At 48.1% G+C, this 27604-nt stretch overlaps 1 protein-coding gene across 1 annotated transcript in view; it reads right to left on the bottom strand.

Moving 5' to 3' along the window:
• The window catches only part of MEI1 (meiotic double-stranded break formation protein 1), a 64378-nt gene extending 41385 nt beyond the window's left edge, over positions 1–22993 (bottom strand). The window contains exons 1-15 of the mRNA XM_051962209.1: positions 22826–22993; positions 20097–20220; positions 17484–17534; positions 16107–16180; positions 11472–11577; positions 10496–10699; positions 9590–9720; positions 5815–5929; positions 5134–5250; positions 4482–4581; positions 4253–4387; positions 3459–3597; positions 2580–2671; positions 2083–2224; positions 381–492 (exon numbers count right to left, since the gene is read on the bottom strand). Of these exons, the coding sequence (XP_051818169.1) occupies positions 381–492; positions 2083–2224; positions 2580–2671; positions 3459–3597; positions 4253–4387; positions 4482–4581; positions 5134–5250; positions 5815–5929; positions 9590–9720; positions 10496–10699; positions 11472–11577; positions 16107–16180; positions 17484–17534; positions 20097–20220; positions 22826–22993 (1810 nt within the window). The remainder of the gene's footprint in view (positions 1–380; positions 493–2082; positions 2225–2579; positions 2672–3458; positions 3598–4252; positions 4388–4481; positions 4582–5133; positions 5251–5814; positions 5930–9589; positions 9721–10495; positions 10700–11471; positions 11578–16106; positions 16181–17483; positions 17535–20096; positions 20221–22825) is intronic.
• Positions 22994–27604: the final 4611 nt, after the last annotated feature.

Raw genomic sequence — 27604 nt, 5'->3', positions numbered from 1 at the left:
GCCACGGCCACATGCTGCCCTGGGGTCCAATCAAAGCCATGGTCTGGGCCGGTGACAGACCCCAACCGCTGCATCAGCACAGACTGATGGATCCTGAGAACACTTTCCAAGCTGAGACAGTTTTGTAAGACTCTCATTATGTACTCCTGGGAGGGAGCCGGCTCCCAACCGGGCCTCCCCATCTTTAAAATGAGTGGTGGGCGCCAGGATCCTGGCCAGCTTGCCCATGAACCTTGGTGAGCATGAGAACCACGGCCATTTCCTTTCCACCCTCTTTGGGAAAGCTCAGTTGGGGAGGAGCCTTTTGAGGTGGGCTTGCCCCGGGCCAGGCCAAGTACAGTCAGGCCCCCAAGCTGGCCCGGAGCCCCAGTGCTGCCTACCCAGCTTCTTGGAGAATTTCTCCTTCATGTGGGGCACAATGATGAACAAGCTGTTGAGGACTGAGAAGAAAATCTCCATCAGAGCGGGATGAGTGGTCTGCTCAGGATGCCTCTAAAAGCAGGGGGAGAGAGAAGGGGACGGAGGGAGAGAGCCATCAAGCACCAGAGGCCGGCACAGCAGAGCACTAGTGTCATTCCTGGCCATCTGAGACCCAAGGTCTGCATCCGAGCTTCTGGGGAAGCTGGAACCCTGGGGTTAAGAGGTTTCCTTAAAGGAAAAAAGACTCCAGCACTGGCGTAATCCCCATTCTAGATGGTTTGCAGGGAGCCAAACCCCCAACAGTCAGCTCCTGACTTAGATTGAAGTCTGGATTTTCCCCCAAAAGCTGTGCTTTTCCCATCCCCCCAGTGGGCCAGGATTCTGGCAAAACTGGGAGAAGTTCCCCCCTCTCCACCATGCCCATCCCCTGGTGGGAGCGATATGGCCCAGGAAGCTGTGGTGCAGGCCTGGGGTGGTCTGGAGTCAATGTGCCCTGGCAGCTGGATATGGGGACTTTAGGGAGGGTCTTTGATGGAGAAGAGTTTAATAGCAAGTGCTAGGGCTTTAGCTGGGCACTCCTGGGTCCTTCTCACTGTCTGCTTTCTACACTTCCTGCTGGCAGCTTTTTATCTTCCTCATCTTCCTGGAGAGCTGCTTTTACCCAGGGATGGCTGAATATATTTGGATTAACTAGACCAGGGGTCCTCAAACTTTTTAAACAGGGGGCCACTTCACTGTCCCTCAGACTGTCGGAGGGCAGGACTACAGTAAAAACAAAAACTTTGTTTTGTGGGCCTTTAAATAAAGAAACTTCATAGCCCTGGGGGAGGGGGATTATCGTCCTCAGCTGCCGCATCTGGCCCACGGGCCGGAGTTTGAGGACCCCTGAACTAGAGTGTCTACTAGAAAGCTTCTTGAATTGTGGGTCGTGACCTTATACGAGGTCTTGGAACAATGTGGGGGTCCCAAAATCACAATTTGTCATCAGTAAATGTTTGATGTGTATATTTATTTTATATACCTACAAACCCGGGGTCATGCACAAATTTCTCATGTGAAACAGGGTTGTGAGTAGAAGTTTAAGAAGCCTTTCTCTATTAGAATGCTCGAGCAGGCCCCTGGTCATCCGCTACCCTCGACCTCCTAGACCAAAGAACCAGCTGGGATCAAGCCTATTCTTCGACTTACCTACAGGGACCTCCAGGTAAAACACTAACCCATTAACCTCGTCCCCTCCTCTCTCAAGAAAGCCCGCGTTCCCAGGACACCCCCAGTGCTTTGACCCTTGAAGCAGAGAGAGGCAGTGTGGCCTAATGGCTAACAGGCGGCGCAGCGTCCGGAAGACGGCCTCGGCCTCCTGCTGGCACTGGATTTCTCAAGGCCTGTGGCTGTAAATTACAGCAGGTATACCGGCGATACTCTTATGCCCAGGAGTTCTCCACGCTAATGGAATCCCAGATCCACACCAGAGAAACAATGGAGACGTAATCTGGAAACCATCTAAAGATGGGAAGCGGGCCCGAACAGCCCTCCCCCACACTCTAAGTGAGAGTCCGGGGGCTCGGGCCTAGGGCCAGAGCACCTCTGTGGCCGCAGCCCCTGGTCTCCTGCCTCGGTCCCCCAGCCCTTCCTCCAGCGCCTGGCCATCCCAGGGCCACCTACCATCACGGTGGGGATGCAGAGGGAGTCGCAGGCGCTCAGCAGGAACTCAGAGAAACTCTCCAGCGTGCCTTCCTTCTCGGTGCTAGGGGCCGTGAAGGGGTTCTCCCGGGCTGAGGGCTCATCCCGAAACTCCATGGCCAGTCTGGAAAACAGGAAGCGCAAAGCCCTGAGCTTCACCCGCCTGGCGCAAGACTGGTTGGTGCTTGTGAACATAAACAAGGTGGCCGATTCCACCCTCCCAGAGGTGTGTGGTCCCTCCGGGATGCTGATTACATCCCCTCCAGGCCTCAGACTGCTCTGAGAATTACTGTGGCTGTAAGCACTGTTACTGCTGACCCTGGAACTTGGCTGGGAGGGGTACTGCCTCAGTTTCTTCCTCCACCAAATGGGGACAGATGTGCTGCCCTCTTTGCCTCCCTCCCAAAGTTGGGAGCCTCACGGACCCCCAGAAACATCAGCCCAGCCAGGCTATTTGTCCCACCGGGGAGACCCCTCACCTGCAGGCATTCCGGAAGGCCTCGAGGGAAGCCCGAAGGATCTCTCCCTGCTGCTGAGAGGCTCTGCCGGGCCCTCCACTCGAGGGGTAGCCCTGCGGGAAGGAGACACAGGGCCCTCGGGGACTTAGAGGGAGGCTGCATTGGGTCGGAGGCCTGGGTTCCAATCCTGACTCTCTGGGCCCCAGCTGGTTCCTCTGTGGCCCCCGGGGCCTTTGGGCTCAAAGTTCCAGGAGCCACCTCTGGAGTCCTGACTTTGGGCTCACACGCATGCTCTGGAAAACTACCTCGGGCAGGAGCTGGGCCTAGAGCCTAGGACGGGCCCTTCTCACCGGTCCTGGGCCCGGAGCCAGGATAACCTCAGGCACAGACTAGCTCTGGGCGCTGGCCAATCCCCTGCACTTCTCTCCATGAGGTTCCCATCTGTAAAACGGGACGATACCGGCACCGGCCTCCCAGGGGTATGGTGAGGGTCCAGTGAGGTCATGGTGGGAAGCTGGCCCTGGTGTAATTGCCACCCCTGGGCGGGCAGGGCCAGAGCGGCCTCAGGAGGAGGGACCCCAGCCTCCCTCCCAGCATGTGCAGGAGGGGACACTGGAGTGGGAAGCAGCCCTGGAGCCCTGAGCTTGTCTCCTCACCCCGCTGGGATTCACTGTAATTGCAGCTGGGACGGGGAGAGAAGGTTGGACTAGTTCATCTGAGGCTCCCCCAGCTCCAAACCTCCAGTGCCATAAACCCATGAACGCGCTCCGCCTGCTCCTAGACCAGACAGCCCCCGAAGGCAAGAGCGGCTCCGCTGCCCCTCGCGGTCTCCCCCAGCGTCTGCCCGAGCCCTCCGGCGAGCCACAAAGGACGAGCGACAGCCCTCCGACCCTCGCTTACCCCCACGAGAGCCAGGTCTCGGCTAAAGAGAGCCCTCTGGCTCGCGGGCGGCAACAGGTCGGCACAGCGGTCCAGCAGGGCTTGGACCAAGGCCTGAAGCTCTCCGTACGGCACTGGCGGCGAACCCAGGTGGTCCTTCCTGTCCGGGGCGAGAGGAAAGCAGGTGTCCCTGGGCCTGCCCAGTGGGGTTCAGGTTCAGGTTTGGTCTGAATTGGAATTAGAAGCCGGCTAAGGGCCCCTGCCCGGCCCAGCTGGCGGCATTCTGGCCCGGAGTGTGCACGGGGCCAAAGAGGCTGCTCTTGCACACGCGGGCAGGCAGGAGGAGACGGACCCCCAGAGCCTGGCCCCGGCCCAGCACGAGCCCGTCCTGCAGAAGGTGGAGGAGCTCCCTGTTTCAGAGACACGTGGCCTTGGGCCATGGTGCCGCTTCCTGCCCCTCTGCAACTCAGTTTCCTCCCCTGTGTGTGTGGGTCAGGCCCTTCCAGGACTGCTGGGTCTCAGCCAGCTGAATCCTTGCCGGAGGACTCCAGGCAATGGGCCGAGCACCCGCCCTCTGCTTGAACCCCTCAACTGGCGGGGAGCTCACCCCTTCACAGGACCACCAGCTTCTAGTGCTGCAGCACTGCGAGTTCTGACCTGACGAGGCCGCCCCGGTTCAGAAGCACTGGCTGCTCCTCCTCCCGCCTCTAACTCCTCCAGGCCAACGGCGGCAGGAGGATGCGGGCTAACCCAAGGGGCCGGAGCTGACCGGTGGCCTCCAACCCAGGGCACGGAGAGAAGCCTCAGCCCCTCACCTGAAGAAAGCTGCGGCGGCCCCGACCGCCTCGGCCATGACCTCCAGCACCGGGCTCCTGACGGCCTCCTGCAGAACCGCCCCCGCGTCCTTGCAGGTGGCCGAGTTTGTAAAAAGCTTGATCTCTTCTGGCTGCCTAGGAGGTGGCAAAGGAGGCGGGGGTGATAGAAGCCACCTCCCATCGCTGCCCTGTACCCCAGCCAGGGGTGCCCTCTGCCCTCCGCCCTCACCGCTTCAGAATTTCCGAGAAGAGCAGCAGACCCTGCTTGAGGAGCTCCGGGTTGTTCAGCTGCAGGATCCTCTTCAGGCTCCGCACCAGAGACTCGATTCCTGCATTGGGGAGGATGAGGTCTGAGGCGGCCCCGTCCCAGCTGCCCCTGCCCCAGGTGGTCACCCCTCACCACCCTTCCCAAAGACACAGGGCCGCGAGCAAGGAGGGGCGGGGGATCTTCACAAGAATGGAACATACCTGGGCAACCATGTCAACTCAACTAGCATTTATTAAGCACCAGCTGTGTGCACGGCCACAGGCCCAGCCAGCAGAAGCAGGCCTGGCCCCGGAGTCACAAGGCCCAGGTTCCAGTGCTATCCCACGGGACCACTACTGGGGCCAGGCTCCTCCTCTGAGAACAAGGAGGCCGGGGGCAGCTAGCTGGCACGTGGAGAGACCCCCATCTTACAGCTGAAGAAGCAGGGGCAGGCAGAGGGTCACCTGCCAGGGCTGAGCTCAGTCTCCCTGCCCCAGGCCCCGGCCCCAGGCTCTCATCTGTTGGCTTGTGGCCCCCCAGGCCAGGGGCCAGAGGGCAGCAAGGGAGGAAGGGCGGGAGGGCCCTTAAAAACAGGAGGGAAAGCGCAGGGAGGAAGGGCAGGGCCGGCACGAACCATAGACGGTGTGACACTTGGAAAAGAAGAGGCGCTCCTCGGTCAGAAGCAGCAGGCAGCTGTACACGGGGCAGAGGAGGACCTCGCTGCTGCACGAGAGGTGCTCGAACAGGAACTCTGCGGGGAGAGGGCCGCGGCCCGGGTCAGGGCGGGCCAGGGAAGGCCCCACAAGGGGCCAGGTCTCCATGGGGGGCCGCTTCCCTCCCCCAGCCGCTCCCTCCGCCAGCCCCACGCGTCCTGGCAGCCAGGACCTTACGTCCTTCCGGACTATGCCGCTTCCCCATGCCCGCCCTGCCCAGGGCACGGAGGGCTCCTGGAGGCGATGCCCGAGGGGGCCCGCCCTCCCCCCTCTCCCGCTCAGGGGAGCCGCACCGGGCGAGGGGCCCAAACCTCTTATTCTAAGGAGCTTCCCTTTCTCTGCCTCGTTTCCCCTTCTATCAGATAAGGGAGCTGGGGCCCTTCTAGCTCTCAAAGAGCAGAGCAGGGAGAGGAAGCCCTCTGGATGAGGAGGGGACACCAGCCCGTGAAGAAGCAGGCAGAGAGCAGGAGCCTTCTGGCTCTCCCAGGGGCTCTCCCAGGGACCAGCACTGAGGCGGCCTTCCTCTGGCGGCCAGCGACGGCCTCCCCCTCACTCCCTCGCCAGGGCCTGGGGGTCCCGCGAGAGGAGGCGAGGGCCCCCACCTGGAACGTCTGCGTGGATGAAGGCCGGGGCGTACTTGGCAGGGGAGCGCATCAGCATGGCCGCCATGCAGTGGACGCTGGCCACCTGCAAGGTCTCATCTCGGGACAGCAGCAGCTGGGCAAAAAGGCGGAGAGACTGACGGTAAGTGGCAGCACTAGCCCGGACCCCCCGAGAGGAGCTCGGGCCCCCGAGAACATCTCGCGGGTGATCAGAGGGACACCGGAGAGCAAGCTGGGCATGGGGCCCACACTTTGGCGGCACAGACAGCTGGAGAAGGGAAAGGGGAGGCTGCCCTGGCCCCTGGCCCCGAGCCCTCAGGGGACACCACCTGGGGGAGGCCGGGAATCAGGTCATTCCCCCGCCAGCTCCTTCACTGTGACGGAGGTGACGGAGGCAGTACCTGGAAACGCCCCTGCCAGAAGGGGGAGCTCTGACATTGGGAGTCTGTGGGAGGACAGGGGGAGAGGTGGCAGGGGAGCCCACTAAGGTGGGGAGTAAAGACTTGGGCCCGCAAGTGGCGCAGGCCGGATTTGCACCGACTCTGGGCCCGGCCCCCAGTCACTCGCTGCCCCTCCAGCCTCCTCCTCGCTGATCTGATGTGCAGAGCAGGCAAATGAACGGGGGTAGGAGAGAAGGACCAGAGGAAAGAACGCCGAGTGGGTCCAGTCTGGCTGCAACATTGGCTGCATGAAACGGGGCGGGGGTCACTGAAATCAGCCTGAAAACGCCTGGGAGCTCCAGGGGCTCGGCTCGGGGACCCAGTCGTTCGTTCCACTGGTGCCTGGAAGCAGCTCGGGTAGCCGGGGGCAGCCAGACACGATCTCCTTGTTTGAGAAGACAGCATGACTGACAAAATGGTGGCCCAGCATCAATGTGCTCATTGTATTGAGGTCAGGGGATACCGTCATGTCACTGAGACGAAAAGGAGGAGAGAGGAGATGTGGGAAGAGCTTTATGAAATGATGCAAAGCAAAACAGCAGAGCAGAAGGGGGAGAAGGGGGAGCCAGTGGGACAGAAGGCCGGGCAGGAAGCAAACTTCACCCAGCTGCCAAAAAACCACCCAGAGGCATCTTTTCTCCCCCTTTTCCCCACCCCTTCCCCTAGATGGCAGGTAGTCCAATATAAGTTAAACATGGTAAAAACAGATGTTAAATCCAATATATGCGCACAGATTTATACAGTCATCGTGCCGCACAAGAGAAATCAAATCAAAACAACAACAAAACGAGGATGAAGAAAATAAAATGTAAGCAAACAACAACAGAGTGAGAGTGCTATGTTGTGATCCACACCCAGCTCCCACAGTCCTCTCTGGGTGTAGATGGCTCTTAGTTACAACACCATTGGAACTGGTCTGAGCCACCTCACTGTTGAAGAGTCATGTTCATTAGAAATGATCATCATATAATATTGCCATTGCTAAATACCTTTTTCTCTTCCTTCCTTCCTTCCTTCCTTCCTTCCTTCCTTCCTTCCTTCCTTCCTTCCTTCCTTCCTTCCTTCTTCCTTCCTTCCTTCCTTCCTTCCTTCCTCCCTCCCTCCCTCCCTTTCTCTGAGGCAATTAGGAGAGTTAAATGACTTGCCCAGGGTCACAGCTAGGAAGTGTTAAGTGTCTGAGACTAGATTTGAACTGAAGTCTTCCTGACTTCAGGGTTGGTGCTCTATCCACTGTGCCAACTAGGTGCCCCTAGCTTTTTTTTTTTAAATAAGTGATGCATTAACTTATATTGGATTACTTGTTGTCTAGGGGAGGGGGGTGAAGGGAAGGGAGGGAAAAATTGCAGAACACAAAGTTTTGCAAAGATGAATGTTGAAAATTATTCATGCATATGTTTTGAAAATAAAAGGCTTTAATAAAAAATAAAAATAAATGATGATGCAATAAACTGAATAATGAATAACGAACACCAGCACAACTAATTAAAATAGTTTTGTGATGAGTTAGCTTAAATTAACTTCAAGGCATAAAACATCTGCACAGGATGTCCCGCCTTCCTCTGGTCCCCCCAGGATCCCTGTCCAGCCTCTGTCCCACTGACTCCCCCTTCTGCTCTGCTGTTTTGCTTTGCATCATTTCATAAAGTTCTTTCCCCATCTCCTGCTTCATCTTCATGCACCCAATGTTCCAGCCAAACTGGACCCACTCGCCGTTCCTTCCTCAGGTCCTTCTCTCCTATCCCCATTCATTTGCCTGCCCTGCAAGAGACAGCCGCCATCCCCACCTGTCCATATTTTTTTCTGATCTCTTCCAAGAGGCCAGTTCCAGTCCCTTTACTCTGAGGAGATCCAGACCTGCCACAGGCCTCTGACCCCTCCTGCTCGTGTTCCGTTCTCCCTTACGGTGTGTTTACTTGGGCATCCCTACCTTCTTCCCCTGCCTTATTGTACAGCGCAAGCCCTCCGATAGCAGATGGTCAGGTTTTACGTCTTGTGCACAGAGTGGAACACGGGCCTTGCCCCAGACGTGTGCGCCAGGAGGGTTAAAAAGCATTTGGGAGAGAAGGTGGCTACCAAGCGGGAGATCTCACGGATGGCCACCAACACGGACTGGGGGGAAAAGAAGCTGGTCCGTGAAGGTGGCAATCTGAGAAGGTCAAGACCACAAGAGGACAAGCCTGGGGATGGGTACAGCTGAAATGTAGGACCCCAGGCCCCAAAAAGTCTGGCAGGGCTGAAGCTCCCCTCCCTCCGAGGCTGCACGCCCTGTTTGCCCATGTCTAGGACCTGCTTGTTTGCTGTTGGACTCGGCAAGCAGCCTCAGGTTCTTCAGGATGAAGCTGCCAGGCCTCTGTCTCGACGGCTTTGGTGACAGAAGGGACAGAGCAGTGGAGGAGGCCCAAGGCCTTTCTGTCCACTGCCCTGTATGAGGGTAACCTATTCCTCCCATAACTCCGTCCAGTGAAAGCTCAGACCTTCAAGGCCCAGACCATGATGGCTCTGGGGGGAAGCCCACAGGAAAGGCTGACGGGGATGGAAGAAATGGGCAGCATTCGAGCAGCTGTGCCCAGGAGTGTGAAAGGGCATCCAGGCATTATAGGGGCGGGGATCGTGTCTCAGCATGGTATGCCATGGGTGGTTTGTGATGGGGTCTTAGATCAGAGATGGAGAGATCCAGAGGAGCCAAATCATCAGAGAATGAGAGACAGAAAGAAAAAACAGAAACTTGTGGCAATTACGGTAGAGCATGGGTGGAAGGAGAAAATGAAGCTGAGTGTATGCAGAAGTGTGGGAAGATGGGGTCAATGCTGGAGTCACAGGGAATGAGTTCAATCATGCTGTAAAACAGGAACCACCAGAACTGTGGTATTCTGCTAAAAAATTGTCTTAACGCCTAATTGGGAAAAAATAAAATACTATAAAAAGAAGTCAGCATAGAAGAAAAGATGGATCATTTTAGTGAAGTAAATAAGAATCCTTTTGCACAAGAAGACAAAATAATCTTAAACTGAAAATACATGGGGAAAGTGGGTACTACATTCAGGCAAAGATCTCCAGCCTCCATTTGTGCCCATGCCGATTTCTACCAGCAATTCCAGAATACGGGCCCAGTGACAGCAAGCCTGGACAGATTTTGAGATATTTGGGTGATACTATCTAGGATTCCCCAATGTCTCTGCGTGGAAAAAAAAAGAATGCTCAAAGATGACTCAACAGACCAGAACCAGAAACAGAGCACAAACATAATGGCTCCTGAGCCTGTGTGAGAGGCTCTGTAACAGTGACAACAGGAGACAGTTTTGATCAGGAGACCCAGAGCCCTGCAAAGGAATTACCTTTTTAAGCACTAAGGGCAGAGTAGTTTCCTCTTGTGGAACCTCAGCATTTTCAGAACTCCCTGCCATCCCTGATTTGCTCATTATAATCGATACAAAGAGGTCATATTTCAGTAGTTGTCTCAGTAAACCTGTGAAAATAAAGAGGAAGAAAAAAACCTCCTCAGGCAGCAGCAGCTTGAGAAGATAAGCACAGAGGTTGGCGATCAAAACCCCCAGAATCACCCCCTTCAGGAAAACTCTTGTGTGGCTTTCTATCCCAGAGCACGTGGGGACAGTGCTTCCTTTGCACAGAGCAAACGCTCCATAAACTTCTGAATGAATGGATGCATGGATGGGTCTCCCTTAGCCTTCAGTATGAGAACAAATCCCCAAGTGGTCTTCTCACTCTCAGTTCAATTCAACGAAGTGCCTACTATGTTCAAGGCACAGAACTAGGGGCCACCATGTTCCACCATGGAATGATCATTAGGGTAAGTTCAATCAGAAAGGTGGTAGTTACTCCAGACCTTTTCCTTCTTTGGACCCTCCCTCTTACACGTCGAGGTTCCATTACTGTGGTCATCCTCACCACTTAAAAAGAAGTCACTTCAACTTTAAGAGGTGTTTCTTGGGTAGTTGTTGACTCCCAGTCTTATGGTGAGCCTCTCTCAGCTAAGCAAGCCTGGTCCCCAGCGACAGATACTGGGCTTATAAGAAGCTTTTCTACCTCAAAAGGACCTCACAGAGCTTAAACTTCTCTGTCATTGCCTTCAAAGGCCCAGGATTACCTCCAGTGAAGGATAAAAAACCCGGAAGGCTTACAAGGAAGCCTCCTCTGGGGCCAATTAATTTGCCCTACAAAGTCCCACATGCAACTGACAGAAGTTCTAAAGAAAAAAGGCTTCCTCTGCTTCTTCCTCTCACCCATGCAGTTAATCTGCAGCTCTTTTGTCTGGGCGTTGTCCAGTGTGGTAAGGAAGAGGGAACACAGCTTCTCCCTGAAATGGCCCGACAGTTTCTCCGCAACAATGGGAGAGGAATACAGCTTCCCATACAGATAGCAGACTGCGGCCTTCACTGCCTCATTGGGGTACATCAGACCCTTCAACTGATGCTCAAGGAGGCTACCTACAGAGGGAAACAGCAAAAGAAACTGGATGTTGGCAAGAGTGATCGTCATTCAGAACCCCAAAACCCAACACATCATCATTCTTCTTTCTAATGTTTGTCCAGCTCTATTTTTACAACAGCCCTTCAAAGGAGGCAGGATGAATATTATTATTCCCATTTTACAAATGAGGAAACTACTGCTATTCAAAATCTCAGAAGGAAAATTGGTGGAAAGAACACTGAGATGGGAGTTAGAAAGACCTGGGATCAAGATGTAGAAGAACCAGCTTCAAAGAGAGAAGCTACCTGAATCTGTCCCAACCCCCCAATTTCTAAAGAGGAGGAAAGAGAGGCTGAAGACCAATGATTTGCCTGAGCCAGGAAGCATCAGAGAGGGGACTTTAACCAATGTTTACTGACTCTGAGGCCCCTTATTGGTATTTTTCCTACTTTACCACCACTGTCTGCCCCTCCCTTCATGGTGTCTGTGGTTTAATGAAGAAGAAAAAAAAGAGGGCGTGTGAAAAATCATACAACCACTTGCCAAAACCATACAAACAGGTACCAGAGTAAAATAATGCAAACAACAGCTCCCATTTCTAATGCATTTTCAGGCTTCTAAGTGTATTTCTATAAAGTGAGTAGTTTAGGATTTATGACCCCCATTTAAGAGATAAGATAACTGAGGTTCAGAGGATAAGGGCATACTGAGTCCTGTGGGAACAGAAAATAATAGAGAAGTAGAAGCTGCATGAAAAGCAGGGAGAGGAACCGACTGGTCAGCACTCACCATGTTCTATCACGAGAATCTCGGCAAGGGAAGGGATGGAATCCACCATTTTGCCCAGGAGGGTCATTGTGGCCAGGCTGTCCCTCATGGTAGGCATGTTACACAGCTGTGAAGAAAGCAATACCAAAAGGTTTCTTTTCTTTAGTACTTTAATGCTAAATAAAAGCACTTTTCTCACAACAACTCTATAAGGACCGAGGGTGGGCAAGGACTCTTATCCTGTCGAAAATGCCATCTGTGTCCAGAGAAAGAATTATGGAGACTGAATGTGGTTCGAAACAGAGTATTTTCACTTTTGTTGTTACTATTGTTTGTTTGCTTGTTTTTTTTTTTTTTTGTCTTTTCTCATGTTTTTTTCTCCTTTTGATATGTTTTTCTTGCATAACATGATAAATATGGAAATATGGAAGGAAGTTTCTGAGCAATGGCAGAGTAGGTCAGAAAATTTCAAGCTCTCCAGACATGCCCCACAAATAGAATAAATTTGTGCCTCAGGGCAAACAGAGACAGACTGAAAAATCAAGAAGACTTGGGGCAGATCAGGGGTCTTCCTGGCTCAACTCAAGAAGATCCAAGAAAGTCCCTAGAATGGCTGAATAAATTGTGGTTTGTGATCGTCATGGAATATTATTGTTCAATGGAAATGATGGACAGGTTGCTCTCAGGAAGAATAAAAACCTGGAAAGTACTCCATGAACTCAAGCAAAGTGAAATGTACTGTATACAAAGTAATAGCAATGTTCTTGGATGACCAGCTATAAATGACTCTGCTGCTCTCTACAGTACAATGAGTCACAACTACTCTGAAGGACTTAGGATGAAAAATCCTATCCATACCTCAGAGAAGGAACTGATTGTATCTGAATACAAATTGAAGCATTCTCTCTCCTCCCTCTCTCCCTCCCTTCCTTTTTTCCTTCCTTCCTTCCTTTCTCTCTCTCTCTCTCTCTCTCTCTCTCTCTCTCTCTCTCTCTCTCTCTCTCTCTCTTTCTCTCTCTCTCTTCCCACTCTCTCGCTCTCATTTTATTTTTCTTGACGGTTTTTTATTAGGGTGGGAAAGCTACGTTTTCTTTCACAACATGATTTTTATGGAAATGTTTTGTATACTTTTATACAATTATACAATATATGGTTTCTTAATGGGAATTTGGGCTGAGAACAAGGGAGAGAATCTGGAGCTCAAAAGTTTTCAAAACAAATGTAAAAAAAAATTGTTTTTAACTGGGACAAAAACATCAAATAAATAAATAAAATTTTAAAAAGAAAAAAAAAAAGACCCCAGACTGGGGGATTAATCACTATGAAGTGCCAAGATCTCCAGACTAGTTTGCAGAAATACCCACTGGGGACTCAGATCTTCAGCAGAAACCACAGAAACTCCCTGACAACTTGAGGGGTCTGGGGTCTGAGTCAGTTGATTAGGACTGCCAGGCCCAGTTGTGCTGCAAAGACACAGCTCTGGGAGAGAAGAAACCAGCATACCAGGAGTACAGAGTGAGAGAAAGACACTGCTGGCTTTGGGTACTTGCAGGAAGATAGAACTTTTGGTTTGGGGTTCCAGATCAGAGGGGAGAACTGAAGTGAAGCTAGAAGCACCATCCCCCCTCCCACTGCTTGATTAGAGGTACTTACAGTAATACTTCTCATTAAAAAAAAAATAAACCAACAAAGAAAAAAGAACCCAACCATAGAAATTTACTATAGGAATAGGGTTCATCTTCAGAGGAGGACACTGAAGTAAAAAAAAAAAAAAGCTTCTTCTATTCCAAAGAGTAATGTTAAATGGCTCCCTGCCCAGAAAGAATTTATAGAAGAACTCAAAAAAGAATTTAAAAATTAAATGAGAGACAATGAGGAAAAACTAAAAAAAAAAATCCAAGAAAATCAAGATTATGAAAAAATAATGTTAACCAACTAGAAAAGAAGATATAGAGTCTTAAAGACAAAAATAACTCTTTGAGAATTAGAATTAGGCAAGGGAAAGTCAGCAAAGCTAGAAGAGATCAAGAAATAACAAAATATAATATAAAGCATAAAAAATAGAACAGAATGTGAACAATCTTAAAAGAAACAAATCAGGAGAACAGATCAATAAGATAAACTATAAGAATAATTGGACTACCTTAAAGCTGTGACCAAAAAAAGAACTGTGACACAATAATGCAAGAAATAATCCAAGAAAATTGTCCTACAGTGGTAGAACATAAGGTGAAAGTAGAAATAGGAAAAAAATCCACTGATCACCACCTCAAAGAGAGCCTTTGTGGAAAACACATAGGAATATTATTGCCAAATTTTGAAACCCCCAACTCAAATAGAAAAATTTGCAAGAAACAAACAAAAAACACAATTCAAATATACTGGAACTACAATTCAAATTGTACATCATCAGCCACAAATAAAAGACCAAAGTCCTGAAATTATATATACTATCAAAAGAGCTAGGCTGTAGCCAAAAATATCATATCCAGCAAAACTGTCCATAATATCAAAGGAGAAAAAAATGGACATTCAATGAACTTTCAGATTTTCAGGACTTTCTTTTAACTAAACCCAAACTCAACAGAAAATTTGTGCAGTATCAAAAATCAACTTCGAGGAACTTAACATGGACAAATTATTTTTTTACAAGGGAAATTATATATCATATATTTAAGACTAACATCAGCAACAGGATAACTCAAAAGAAAGATTAGATACAGAATGATCTGACTTTAAAAAGGAAAACCGCCTAGGAAAAGCTAAAAATAGTAATTATACAAATGAGGTATAGAGGAAGAATAGACACAAGAGTAATTAGAGGGGGAGGAAGGCTCATAGTTCTGAAAACCTAATCACATCAGGAATGGATTAAATAGGTAACTATATATAATGAAAGATAAAACGGCCTCCAAAATCTATAAAGAAACAAGGAGAGAAGAGATGAGGAGAGGGGGAAGTAAAGGGTAGAGAAAGAAGACAAGGGAGGAATCTATGAGTAGGAGAAGTTAAATAATATCTAGGTAAATTAAGGAGCAGAATTAAAGCAGAGGAGTTAGCAGGGATAGGAAAGAAGAGATATACACAAATATTACAACAAGAATCAGGAGTAAAATTTACTAGGGAAAAATACGGCTAATAATCATTGATTTTAGACAAACTCAAACTTAAAGATTCAATTAAGAGAGAAATCTACATTATATGACAGCCACAGTAATATTATTTTATATGCATGTTTACATATGTATACATACACATGCATTTACAAATGTGAGTATATATACATGTCTGAGTATATGTAGACATGTATACATGTTGCTCTATGTATATAGATATATGTATATATGTGTGGGTAGGAATGTATATGTATATATATAAGGGGATCTCTGTGGGTATGTGTGTATGTATATATCTATATATGTACATATAAATATAAAAAACCAAAAATATGGAAATATGTTTAAGAATTGTACATTTTTAACATATATCAGATTGCTTACTGTCTCGGTGAGGGGGGAGGGAAGGGGTGGAGGAAGAAAAATTTGGAGCAGAAAGTTTTACAAAAATGCAAGTCGAATATTTAACATGTGTTGGTCAACCTACCATCTGGGGGAAGGAGTGGGGGGAAGGAGGGGAAAAATTGGAACAAAAGGTTTTACAATAGTCAATGCTGAAAAATTACCCATGCATATAACTTGTAAATAAAAGGCTATAATAATAATTTTTAAAAATGAAAGTTGAAAACTATCTTTGCATGTATTTGGAAAAATAAAATGCTATTTTTAAAAAAAAGGATTCTTATCTTTGCTTTACAGAGTAGAAAAACTGAAATTAAGAAAGATAAACCATCCCATCAGTAAAACCAATCCCAAAGGAGGAAACTGGTACCAAAATGCCAGGTTTACACCCTGCTCAAGCAGTGAGAAGAACCTCTCACAAGCCACACTGAAAGCAAACTGCACCTGGGTGAGATGCACAGATTGAAGCTCTGATGAGCTGAAAGATGGAAATGAAAAAGCCATAGAGCCCTACCTAGCTCACCGTGTAAGGTCAGGAAGCTCACCCACCATTTTATTAAAAGCATTTATTATATTCCTAATTGAACTAAGTACATACACACACACACACACACACACACACACACACACACACACACACACACATTCACACACACACACACCCTACTATCTTCTAGCAGCCAAGTATTTAATGCAAATAAGACTAAAATAGACAACTGTCCAGGGCCCATGTAGGTAATATAACAAAATCATGAACTGACAGTTTAGTTACATTCAATTCAACCAGCATTTATTAAGCATCTACTATGGGAAGGGCAGAGTGCCAGGTCTTAGGCATACCAAGATTGAAAACAACCCAATTCCTAATGTGAAAGATCTCACCTGCCAAGGTCGAGGCAGATGGGAACCCCGAGAATTGCAGCACAAGTTAGAACGTGTGAAGGCTGGAGGAAAGGTGAGAAAGGTAAGCACATCAAGGTAGGCTTTCTGTAAAAGGTGGTACCTCAGGTGATACCAGAAGAAAGAGAAGGAGGCCAGCAGGCAGATGGCAGGAGATAAAGGCTGAACTATGTCTGTGATCTAGAAGCTGATTTTCAGCAGCTGCTTGAAGTGAGAATGAAAATGGCATATCACTGACCTCCTTCTGGCACTCTTCCAGCAAATAGTGGACGAACGGTCCCAGCTTCAGTTGTACAATAAGCTGAATAAGGACTAAGCAGAAAGAATTCGATTAAACAAACACCTGATATATTCACCGGGAGAGAGACAAAGATAGATCATGGGACGTGGTCTTTTCCCTCAAGGAACTTATCTTCTAATGGAGGGAAGGGGGGAACAGAATGTTTGGGAAGAAAAATAGGGGAAATCTAAACAAATCAGGTGAGTGAGTGAGGAAAGCACTAGATGAGGCCTGAGAAGAGTGAGGTGACAGGAAACATCAGAGACAGCTCTCATCCCTGTTCCAGTCCCTTAGTGGGAGACAGGACCTACCAACCTTTTTATTTCTAGTCAAATTATGACTTTTGTCCAAGCTGGGCTCCCACCCCATGTGGCAGGTGGGGAATCTGAGGTGCACACAAGTAGTGAATAGCAGCTGGTAGGGGAAGGTTCAATCCCGGACTCCCAATTCTAAACCAGGGTTCTCTTTACTAAGCTATATGGCCTTCCCCTAAAAAACTCAGGCAGAGGAGTAAACCTTCAGCCATACTTTTTCTCAATGGCAGAGGGATCATCATTTTGAACACTGGCTATCCTGCAGTAAAATAATGCATGGATAATCTGATGACCTACTGTGGCATTCATGCTCCCCCAGATGTTCTGGATTCTTCTGATACTTTTCCTGTCTCCTCCTCGCTTTCAGACTATCAGTTGTTCCTTCTGAATGAAGCCATAGTACCTGCCCAGAGCATGCCCTCTCTGCCCCTTCCAGCTCAAGCCCCAGCCTGGGGGGTTTAAAAAAGCACAGAACCAGGTTGGCTAAATGCAGGTAAAGCAGAGAAGCACAAGGAGACTTTTATATGAACTGATACAAAGAAAACACGGTAAACCACAAAAATGTAAATGGAAAGAACAATGACTATATCAAAAATTCTAAACGGAACCCTATTTGTGATCCAGCTTTGCTCTGAGGAGGAGATGAGAAAATGCACCTTCCTCCCTTATCTGCAAAGATCATGGGCTGTGGCTGTCCTGTCTGTCCACTTCAATGGCTCTAATGGTTCGTTTTGCTGAACAACCTTTCCTTTCTATCTATTCTTGATGCGAGTGCTGGCTCGCCAAGGGGTAGGACACAGTAGAGACAAGGGACATGTTGAGACAAAAGATGTCAATAAAAATTAAAATGTGTGTAATGTTAGTAAAGAGTCACTGCAGAGACCCAAGGGACCATCTTCTCAGCAGAGACGAGCACAGACTTTAGTGCCTGGCCTTTGTTCTTGACTATGTTCCAGCAGAGGGAGGCGAGCAGTGAATGACAGCTTTGATGGAGACAGATGTGTAAGAGACGATGTCTCACCTTCCATGGAGAGGTCCAGTATGCTGCCATCCTTTATGTTACGCAGAAGCCCTGGGGGGAGAACAAAGCCCAAGGACACATTGTGAAGGGCAAAAATAACTGCACCCTCAGCAAAGAGTCCACAACAGGGACTCAAATCTCTCTCTAGAGGCTCACACAGAGCTTTCAGTCTCCTTATTCAGTACCTCAGACCCAGCCTTTTAATGAATCCCCATCTTGAATAGAGAGCTGGTATTCTCAGGAAGGAGGAAAAGCAGGCATATGGAATAGAATGGTCCATACAATACCACTAAGCCCCCTCCTTGCTCTGCTGGTTTTAAGCAGGAAAAGAACAAAGAGGTCAAAGCAAGCTCTCTAGTGTGTGATTGTGGGCAAGTCCCAACTCCTCTCTATTCTAGTTTCCCTAATTTCCTCATCTATGGAATAAGGGGGTTGGTCTTGATGGCCTGCGAGGCCTTTTCTGGCTCAAATCTGTAATTTTATGTTCAACATGTCCAGAATATAACCCATCATCTTTGCCCCTAAACTAATTATTTCTCCCAATTTCCTTATTTCTGTCAATGGCATCACCACCCCCATTTCAATACAGAGGATTCAAGATAGAGGGATATCCTATGGTGCAAAGGCTGGAGGCAAAGAAGGATGTTCCAAGGTGACCAAGCTTAGACTCTGAGGAAGTTCCAGGTCAGAGGCAGTTGGGGAATAGGGCCAAAAAATAAAAGATATAAAACAAATCTAGGAGGAGAAGGGAATTATATTAACAACATTAAATGGGGCCAAGAAGTGACCAAGGACAATGTTCAGGAAAATAATGTGAGACTGAGCAATTAAGAAATTGTTGGTAAATTTAGAGCTATCAGATTGTTGAAGGATAAAATCAGAAGTCAAATTAAACAGCCTTTTTGAGGAGTTTAGCTGATAGGAAAGGAAAGGAAAGGGAGGATAGTAGTTAATTAAAAGGGTCTAAATGAAGGTTTTCAGGAAGGGAGAGGGGAGACAGAGACATATCTGTAGGCAATAGGGAGTAAGTAATATTAGAATGGGGCAATGTGTTGATAGGGATGGGCTCTAAATTTCTCATAGAGGGGCTAGCCTTAGCAAGGAGAAAGACTATCCCTTTATCAAAGATTGGAGGATGCAGTCAGAGAGATGTAAGATGAAAACAAAAGGGACATTCCCAACAAATGATCTTATTCTTTTTTGAAGTATAATGTGAGATCCTGAGCTGACAAGTTGGGAGTAGGAGCACTATGAGAAGACTGAGCAGAGAAGAGGAAGTTTGGAATCACCCGCTGTGGTTTAGAGACTCCATTAGGGAGCAACAGGATTTCTTGCTGTAACAGCAGCCACGGTGAGTTCAGCTAGCATGGATCCATTAGTTTTATGACTTCCTCCAGCTCTGTTCTGCTGTGTGTGAGGAGGAGAGAAGGAAGCAGATGACAGGAATAATCTAGGGATTAGTTTTGGCAAGACAGGACCTCTGATAAAGGGGAAAATTTAAGTAATGATGAAAGGGATGGGTTCAGAGAAATCTGGTGAAACCTGTATGAACTCTCTGCTGACTGACTTAAGCAGAGCAGAACAATTACATAATCACAACATTATAAAGATAGACAAACTGAAAAATTTCAGATCTCTGTCCAGTTCAATGACTAACCACAATTCCTGAGGACCAATGGGTGTGTTACTCTCCTCCTGACAAAGAAATGATGGATTAGAGATGCAGAATGTGACATGTATTTTGGACTTGAATGATGTGAGAATTTATTTTGCTTGACTATGCATATATGTCACAGGTTGGAAAAAAAAACAAAGAAAAGGCAGCAAGGGATTGCAGATGAGAGGATAGTATGGACTTCAAATGGTCTGCTGATGGGTTCAGATTGGGAAGGGGGAGAGTGTAACTGGATCGGGGCAAGTGTCTGGGAAAGCACTGGACTGTGAGGGTATTGGAGGTCATGAGGATGAAGAACAAGGTTGGGGGTCATAAAGTACAGGAAGAGAAAATGTTAAAATAATGATGGCAAAGGAATTTCAGAGTTCATGAAAATGGAAGTGGAACTGGGAGGGGTGATGGCAGGATCAAGGGTATGACTATCGTGATGTGTTACTGAAGTGGAGAGGAGGCGCAGGTCACAGAAGCTGAAGAGACAGAAGAAGGGGGAAGCTAGCATATTTTAGGGAATGTCCAAGTTCATGGTTTGAAGGTAGGAATAGAAAATTGTAGGTAGGAACAGGCACTGACTTCAGCTAGGAAGAAGAAAAAACATCCTGCAGATCTGCAGGGGTCTATAGATCATGGTCACAAGGCTCCCGACTAGGGAGTAAGGTGGAATTCACTACCTGCTAGTCATAGGGTCAGCCTTTTTACTCCCCATGTCAACAATTCTCTTACTTGACACCCCCCAAGGAGGTGTCATCACACGGCAGAAACCAAACATGGAGGCAGATCTAAAGTTCTCTAGACCCTCTCTCTTCTAGGTATCTCCTGCTCCCTCCACCCAATCCAGTAGTAGCCAGTGAGGGTGGACCCAAGTTCTCCCTGTGATCTCCCCAAGGAGCCCGCTGGGGTGGGTGCTTCTGAGAGCCCCAGGGACACCCACTGTTGCTCACCAAAGAGGATGCCTATGAGGTGGGTGCAGACTGTCTCGTTCTGAGCCAAGACCTGAGTGACTGACGTGGCGTGCTTCGTGAGGGCATCGTGGAAGCAGGATAACATGTGCTTCTTGCGCACCAGCTTGAAGATGAAAAAGAAAATAGTGTTTCTTGGCCAAGTAACCCACCGTTGACGCAGCTCTTCTCATCTCCTCCTGATTTCACACTCACATCACAGGATGGCATGGAGCGGGCAGTCTTGTGACCAGCACTTAATGAAGGGCAGGCCTTTGCACTGGGAAACCAGGATAGTGAGTCTGGGACTGGGAACTCCTGAGGCAGAAATTCCCTTCACTGAATGCAAAAGCCCTGATGCTTCTCAGACAGTTGTACAGGAGAGGCCAAGTGACTTCTCTGTGATCATCCATGAGGTACATATCAGAGGCAGGATCTGAGCCCAGGGCTCCCCTCCAGGACCAACCTCCTGTCTACTTCATCTCACTGCGTCTCCTTTCTAGCTGCAAACACTTGCCTTGTGAATATGAGGTGCTTAATAAATGTCCTTGGATTGGATCGGAGCCAGCACTTAGCCCAGTTTTGTAAGAGATGCTTGTTGATTTAAAGTTTACTCATGGGGCTTTTGGAGTGACATACAAGAAACCATCTGTTGGCCTTAAATTCAAGAGATTAGGGCCACCATTTTAGAGAAGCCCTTATTTTATATGGGGCACATTCCCTACAACTAATGTGACCAGGAGATGGCACAGGAGATATACAGAGAAGTAGATTAAGTCTGGATCCAAATGGCAGCTCTGCCACTGAGTACCCCCAGGACTGATCTACTCCTCTGAAAACAACAGACAGGCCATCTGTGTGTCCTGGACCCTTGTGGCAGTCAATCTGGGGAAGCCCGGGGAGCTGAGACCTGCTCGGAATCATATTTTTAAATGCATAACTTACATAAGATTATATAGGAAATCAACCATTAACGAATAGAAAGATATAACTTTTTTCAGTTCAAATTCACTGAAATCTATCCGTGGCCCCCAGGTTAAAAATCCCTTGCCTGGTTTTTCTCCGTCAGCTTTTCTGAGTCTAAATTCTGAGAGCCAATGGACACCTCCAAAAAAGTAAACACAATTCTGGAAGCAAACACGGACAAATGAATGAGTGGAGCAGCAGTAGCACCTTGTGGCGAAAAGCGTAAAAGCCTCCAAGACAGAGACTATAAACTCACAAATACCAGTCCCTGGGTCAGGGCAGCCAAGCCTGGAGTCGAGAAGGCTTGAGTTCAAATCTAGCCTCAGACACTCACTAGTTCTGTGATCCTAGAGGAGTTACTTAATCCTCTTTGCCTCAGTCCCTTATCTGTATAATGGGCTGGAGAAGGAACTGGCAAACCACTCCATTATCTCTGCCATGAAAATTCCAAAAGGGATCCTGAAAAGTTAAACATGACTAAACAACAACAGTCAAGCAAAATAGGAATCCACTGGCTGCTGAACCCATCCCATGCATTAATGGGAACAGTTGATGGAGCATTAAACCATAGAAACTCAAGCTCCTCTCAGGCTAGGATTCCTGTTGCCTCTGGTCTTCTTATCAACTTTTTTCCCTTCACTGCCATTCACCTACTTATTTTATCTCTACGAAGGAAACAATTATGAGAACAGATTTTTTTTTGGGGGGGGGAGGCTCAGAAAGGGCAAAGAAGTCAAGGATGGAGGGCAGTGTCTGAATGAACACGGACACTGAGAGTCGAGTACTAGGGGCTGACAGACACCGGGAAAAGGGGGTTGATGGCCCAGGGAATGGATGATCCCGGGCTGAGGAGAAAAAAACAGGACAGGGGAGTAAGGCTGAGCACTCAGGGAGCTGGTTGCTAAGGGAAATACTGGGTAACAAAACTGTCTCCCTGAGCTCACCCCACGGAGCAAAGCAGAATAACCACAGCAAGGCCGGTTTGCTTTTGCCTCCTGCCACCGTAGGACAGCGTCTGGCACAGAGCAGCCTTTATAGGTGCCCATTAAACGAATGAAAGGGAAAAGTGGAACTGCAGGGAGAGTTGAGGCGGGGAAGAATGGGTGCCGGGAGTGGGCTGGGGCTACTTGGAGTAAGACTTAAAGCGGAATCCTTGCAAAGGGGAGGCAGCAAGGGGGCGTCACAAGACATGGGTACTTGCTTCTGAAAACCTCTGACCTGTGACTACATGGCATGCCGCACTCGGGGGCGGCAGGGAGCCCTGCTCAGCCAGAAAAGGGAGGGCCCGAGCCTGAGGAGAGGGAGGGTGCCGGTGGCCTTATCCAGGGGACTTAGTGCAGAGACATCTGTGGGGGGAAGCAGGACTGTCTGGGGTCAAATTCCAAGTTGGTCACTCTGTGAGCCTCAGTTTCTCTGTCTGTAAAGTGGAGCCTTTAACCAATAATACCTCAAGGCTGAGCTTCAAAAACACAGTTCTGTGTGTGCATTCACGTCTACACCTGCAGACACAGATGTCTGGATCGACAGCAAAATCGATACCTCTCCAGCGCTGCACAAATGTAGCTCCGAGGATACAAGAGGAAAACAAGTCTGGAGAAGGGAGGCAGGGGCTTTTGGCGGAGGCGCAGACGCAATGGGTCGGGGGAAGCCTAAAGCATAAGGGGGGGAGGAGGGGGGCCGCGAGCGTAGTGGGGGAGGGGAGCGCGGGAGCACTGAAAGATAGAACGGCGCGGCTTCGGGAAGGCGCACGCGCAGTAGAACCGCACCGAGGCGCCGCTCGTGGGCTGCAGCAGCTCCACGGTGCAAGCCAGGCAGAGGCGCGGCGGCTGGGGCAGCAGCCAGCGCGGGTCGTGCCGGAAATGGGCCCGCTCGTAGAATAGCATCGCCGCTCCCGTTGCCTCCTCATCTCCTATGAGCTCCGGCCTCGCCTCCATCCTCTCCACTCCGAGCCCGGGACGCAACACCTCCTCGAGCGCAAGGCGAACACGCTCTGCGCACGCGCACTAGCCGAGAGCGGGCCAAGACGAGGCTCTGCGAAGTGCGCCTGCGCGGACCAGAGCCTTGGGGTCACGTGGCGACTGCTTGGGCAAGCCTCCTTCGGCTGCAGCCTGTGTATTAGGGAACGTTTCTAAGGCGCTCTCGGTGCCGCGTGTCCTCAGAGCGCCTCGGAGCAGAATCACGCGCCAGTGGTTCAACCTGAGTACAGTCCCTCAGCACGCTTCCATCCAGCCTTGAATGAATGAGGAAGCAATTATTAACCACTCATAACTATCAATCACCCAGTCTGAATAATGAAAGAACAATTATTAAGCACCTTGCCTTCAGCCTGAAGGTATGAAAAAGCAATTATTAAGCACCTTGCCTTCAGCCTGAATGTATGAAGAAGCAATTATTAAGCACCTTGCCTTCAGCCTGAATGTGTGAAAAAGCAATTATTAAGCACCTTGCCTTCAGCCTGAATGTATGTAAAAGCAATTATTAAGCACTCACCCTCAGTCTGAATGAGTGAAGAAGCCATTATTAAGCACCTTGCCTTCAGCCTGAATGTGTGAAAAAGCAATTATTAAGCACCTTGCCTTCAGCCTGAATGTATGAAAAAGCAATTATTAAGCACCTTGCCTTCAGCCTGAATGTATGAAAAAGCAATTATTAAGCACCTTGCCTTCAGCCTGAATGTATGAAAAAGCAATTATTAAGCACCTTGCCTTCAGCCTGAATGTGTGAAAAAGCAATTATTAAGCACCTTGCCTTCAGCCTGAATGTAAAAGCAATTATTAAGCACTCACCCTCAGTCTGAATGAGTGAAGAAGCCATTATTAATCACTTACCCACACTAAACTCAGGGGATACAAGTGGAGGAGCTAAGAAAATCTCAGGGATTCTCCTTCTAATGGGGGGGAGGGCCCCAGGGAGGAGGTATCGGCTGCTACGCCCATGAAAAGACCCCATTTTGACTGTAGTGATATCTCTTTAATGTTTCAGACAAAACAAAACCATATCGGTTTCTGATTGTGAACCCTGTGACAATGCCAAGCGCTTTAATGCCGAGGACTAAATTTTCTGTCAATCAGCATGCTTTTATTAGATGCCTATTGGAGTCAGGGCCGGTAATAAGAGCCACAAATATAAAAGCCCTTGGCCTCGAGCTCACAGTTTAACGTGGGGAAGGGGCAACACGCAGACAAGCCCGAACTAACAAAATGTAGAGAAGATAAGTGGGAGGTGGTCCCAGAGCAAAGGCGCCAGCAGCAGGAGGGAAGGGGAAAGAAGAGGGATTTTAGCTGACGGGAAAAGCCAGGGCAGCCACGAGGCCCAGAGTCAGTGACAAGGGTCCTGCTTGAGGAGCAGCCAGGAGGCCGGGGGTCCTTGACTGGAAGAGTAACTAATCAACATCTAGGCAGACTGGAAAGCTAGGAAGGCAAAGCAGTATGAAGGGCTTTGGATTTTGGTTTGGTCCTGGAGATGGCGAGAAGCCACTGGAGTTTACTGGGGAGAAGGAAGGGTTGGACATTAGGGAAATCACTTTAGTGGCAAAATGGAGGCTAGAGTGGGAGAGAGCCTTGTGCCAGTCAAACCCACCATAGGTGAATTGCGAGGTCTGGGAGTAACACTTTGTCAATTAAGCTCATCCCTAAGACCCGTTGCTGGCTTGCAGAGCTATGAATTGCCTAGACTAGACTCCACTCTCATTTCAGTGAGGGGTCCTCAGACTTTAAATAGGGGCCAGTTCACTGTCCCTCAGACTGTTGGAGGGCCGGACTAGAGTAACAACAAAACCCTTGTTCTGTGGGCCTTTAAATAAGGCCCTGGGTGAGGGGGATAAACGTCCTCAGCTGCCGCATCTGGCCCGCGGCGGGAGTTGGAGGAAAATTCTTCCATAGAACGGCATGTTGGTTCTGCAGTTCCAAAATTTCCTTTTAAAGCATTATGTTAAAGTTCTTTGGAACTTGGCGTTTGGAAGAGCTCAGGGAAGTCCCTACTATTCGAAACAAGCTGACTCCGAAAGTCAGGTAATAAAGAGATTTTATTGAGAAAGTTCAGAGGATTCTGGCCAGAAGTGGGCTCTGCCCTTTTAATGGGAAAAGGTAGTGCTAGGTACAGAAACAGATAAGCTTTTTGCGGATAATTCGTGGCAGTTCCCTCCTTCAAAGAATGGATTGGTTAGTTCCCTTTAGGGTCTCATCTTTTCTTACATGGTTCTCCTAAACATGTTCCCCTTCCCTCATCATACATCCCATGTTCTGTTAATGAGGTTCTAATTCTGCACGGGGTGAGTCAGCTTATATGCACGAAGCTTATTAAACAATAAAGAAAAGCTTTGCCAGGTCCTTGACCCCTGGTCACTTTAAACCAGTTTCTGGCCTTGACATCTTTATCAAAAGTTTGGAGCCAAATGAGTCTCTTCTAAAAGCTCATTGGTCAGAGATTTTTATTATCTTACATTGTTTGCTCAAGGTTTCTGAGGAATTGAATTTAACAGTTCTATACAAACGTAACTTGAGTTTTTCTCTTACACTACATCTACTCCACCCTTTCTAATTCTCTTTCTTCCTCTGTGTGTTTCGGTGTTTTTATTATCTCCCTATTGTATCCTGAGAAAATTTTAGGCAATTTCTAAAATTTTTGCTGATATTTATGTCTTTCTGTTATTTTTCTTCTGCTCCTTTTCATTTTTTGTTGTTTTATATTGGAATTAATCATCTATTTTTTTCACTAATTGTTACCCCTCTGAAAGAAACAAGTAAAATGTGAAACCAAACATGCAAAAAAGAAAATAAATCTTCAGTGATAATGATCTTAACTCAGGGTTGGTCATAGCACTAGAGAAGGGGAAGCATAAAGGCCAGAATCTGTGGTGGAGAAAGCTCTTCAACAATATCCACAAAATGATTGAACATTAAGGATGTAGATATAAAACGGAAGGAATCCCTGCCCTCATACAGCTTACTTTCCTTTAAATCTTATAACCCTTTATTTCCATTTAATGAGAGATATTGTATCCCATAATGCTTCATTTGATACTGAGATAGTTTATATTCTAATGACCAGGGGTCAGAGGTTAGTGTTTTGTTCTGGAAAGTCACAGGGATTATGTCAGTCAGTCAACAAGTATTTAATAAATGCTTACTCTGTGCAAGGCACTGTGCTGCGGGCTTGGGATACAAAGAGAGACCAAAAAAAGGAAAAAGTTGGAAGTCTAATGGGGGAGACAACAGGCAAGAAAACCCTAGGTACATCTACAGTGTAAATGGAAGCCCACTGACAATCTAGGGGGAGAGAATAGGGAAAACTTTGTGCAGAAAATGGAGTTTGAGCTGATTTTTTATTTTTCAAAACATATGCATGGACAATTCTTCAACATTAACCCTTGCAAAACCTTGTGTTCCGATCCCCTCCCTTCCCCCACACCCTCCCCTAGATGGAAAGTAGTCCAATATATGTTAAACATAGAAGAACTGTATGTTAAATCCAATATATGCACACATATTTACACAATTATCATGCCGCATAAGAAAAATTAAATTAAACCAGTAAAAAAAAAAGCAAAATAAAATGCAAGCAAACAACAACAAAAAGATTGAAAATGCTATGTTGTGAACCACACAGCTGGGCGTAGATGGCTCTCTTCATCACTGAACAATTGGAATGGATTGAAACTTGAGCTGATTTTTAAAAAGCCAGCAATCATAGAGAGAGAAAGGAAAGCCTTCCAGCACAAGGAAAGCCAGGAGAGGGGACATGTGTGAGAAGAGCCGCCAAAAAGAGAGTCTTGCTGGAATATAGACTATATGGAGGGGAGAAAAGTAGGAAGTAGGAAGGGAGCAGATTGTGAAGCGCTTTAAAGCCAAAGGATTATATTGTTCTGTTGCATCTGACTCTTCATGGTTTGGGTCATGATTTTCTCAGCAAAGATACTAGAGTGGTTTGCATTTCCTTCTCCAGCCCATTTTACAGATAAGGAAACTGAGGCAAACAGGAGAAAAGTGATTTGTGCAGAATCACACAACTAGGAGTGTCTGAGGCCAGATTTGAACTCAAAAAGTAGTTTTCCTGACTCCATGCTCAGAATGGAGCCTTGGAGGACACCCACAAATAGTGACCTGGATGAAGAGCCAGTGGGCAGGAAGATCGGACAGGTAGGAGGACAAGTGGAAAAGAATCTGGATGGAGGGACCACGTTGGATTGAAAGATCCTCACTGAGTGATGGAGGGAGCCTCTGGATGTGGACATGGGTGGCAAGGGGGGGCATATGAGCTGGTGCTGCCTGGGAGGCTGGGGCACTGGAAAGGAGCCAGAATATGGAAGGAAAGAGAAGGGGAAAGATGAAAGACGTCCCAAGAGGGCAGGTAGATATGGAACATGGTGGGATGGCTAGGGCAGAGAGGGGTGGGACTAAGGAAGCAGTGGGAGACAGGTGGGAAATGGAGTTTGTGCTCAGGTCTTTGAGGGGCCAGAATTGTGATGTTCTTGTTTGGTTTTCTGGAGGTCTTTGGACCAACCTTCGTTTCAGTAGATTAATCACCACGAGAATAGCCAGGTGTTA

This window comes from Antechinus flavipes, chromosome 5, assembly GCF_016432865.1.
Source record: "Antechinus flavipes isolate AdamAnt ecotype Samford, QLD, Australia chromosome 5, AdamAnt_v2, whole genome shotgun sequence".
NCBI lineage: Eukaryota > Metazoa > Chordata > Mammalia > Dasyuromorphia > Dasyuridae > Antechinus > Antechinus flavipes.
This window is presented reverse-complemented; position numbering and strand designations above follow the sequence as displayed.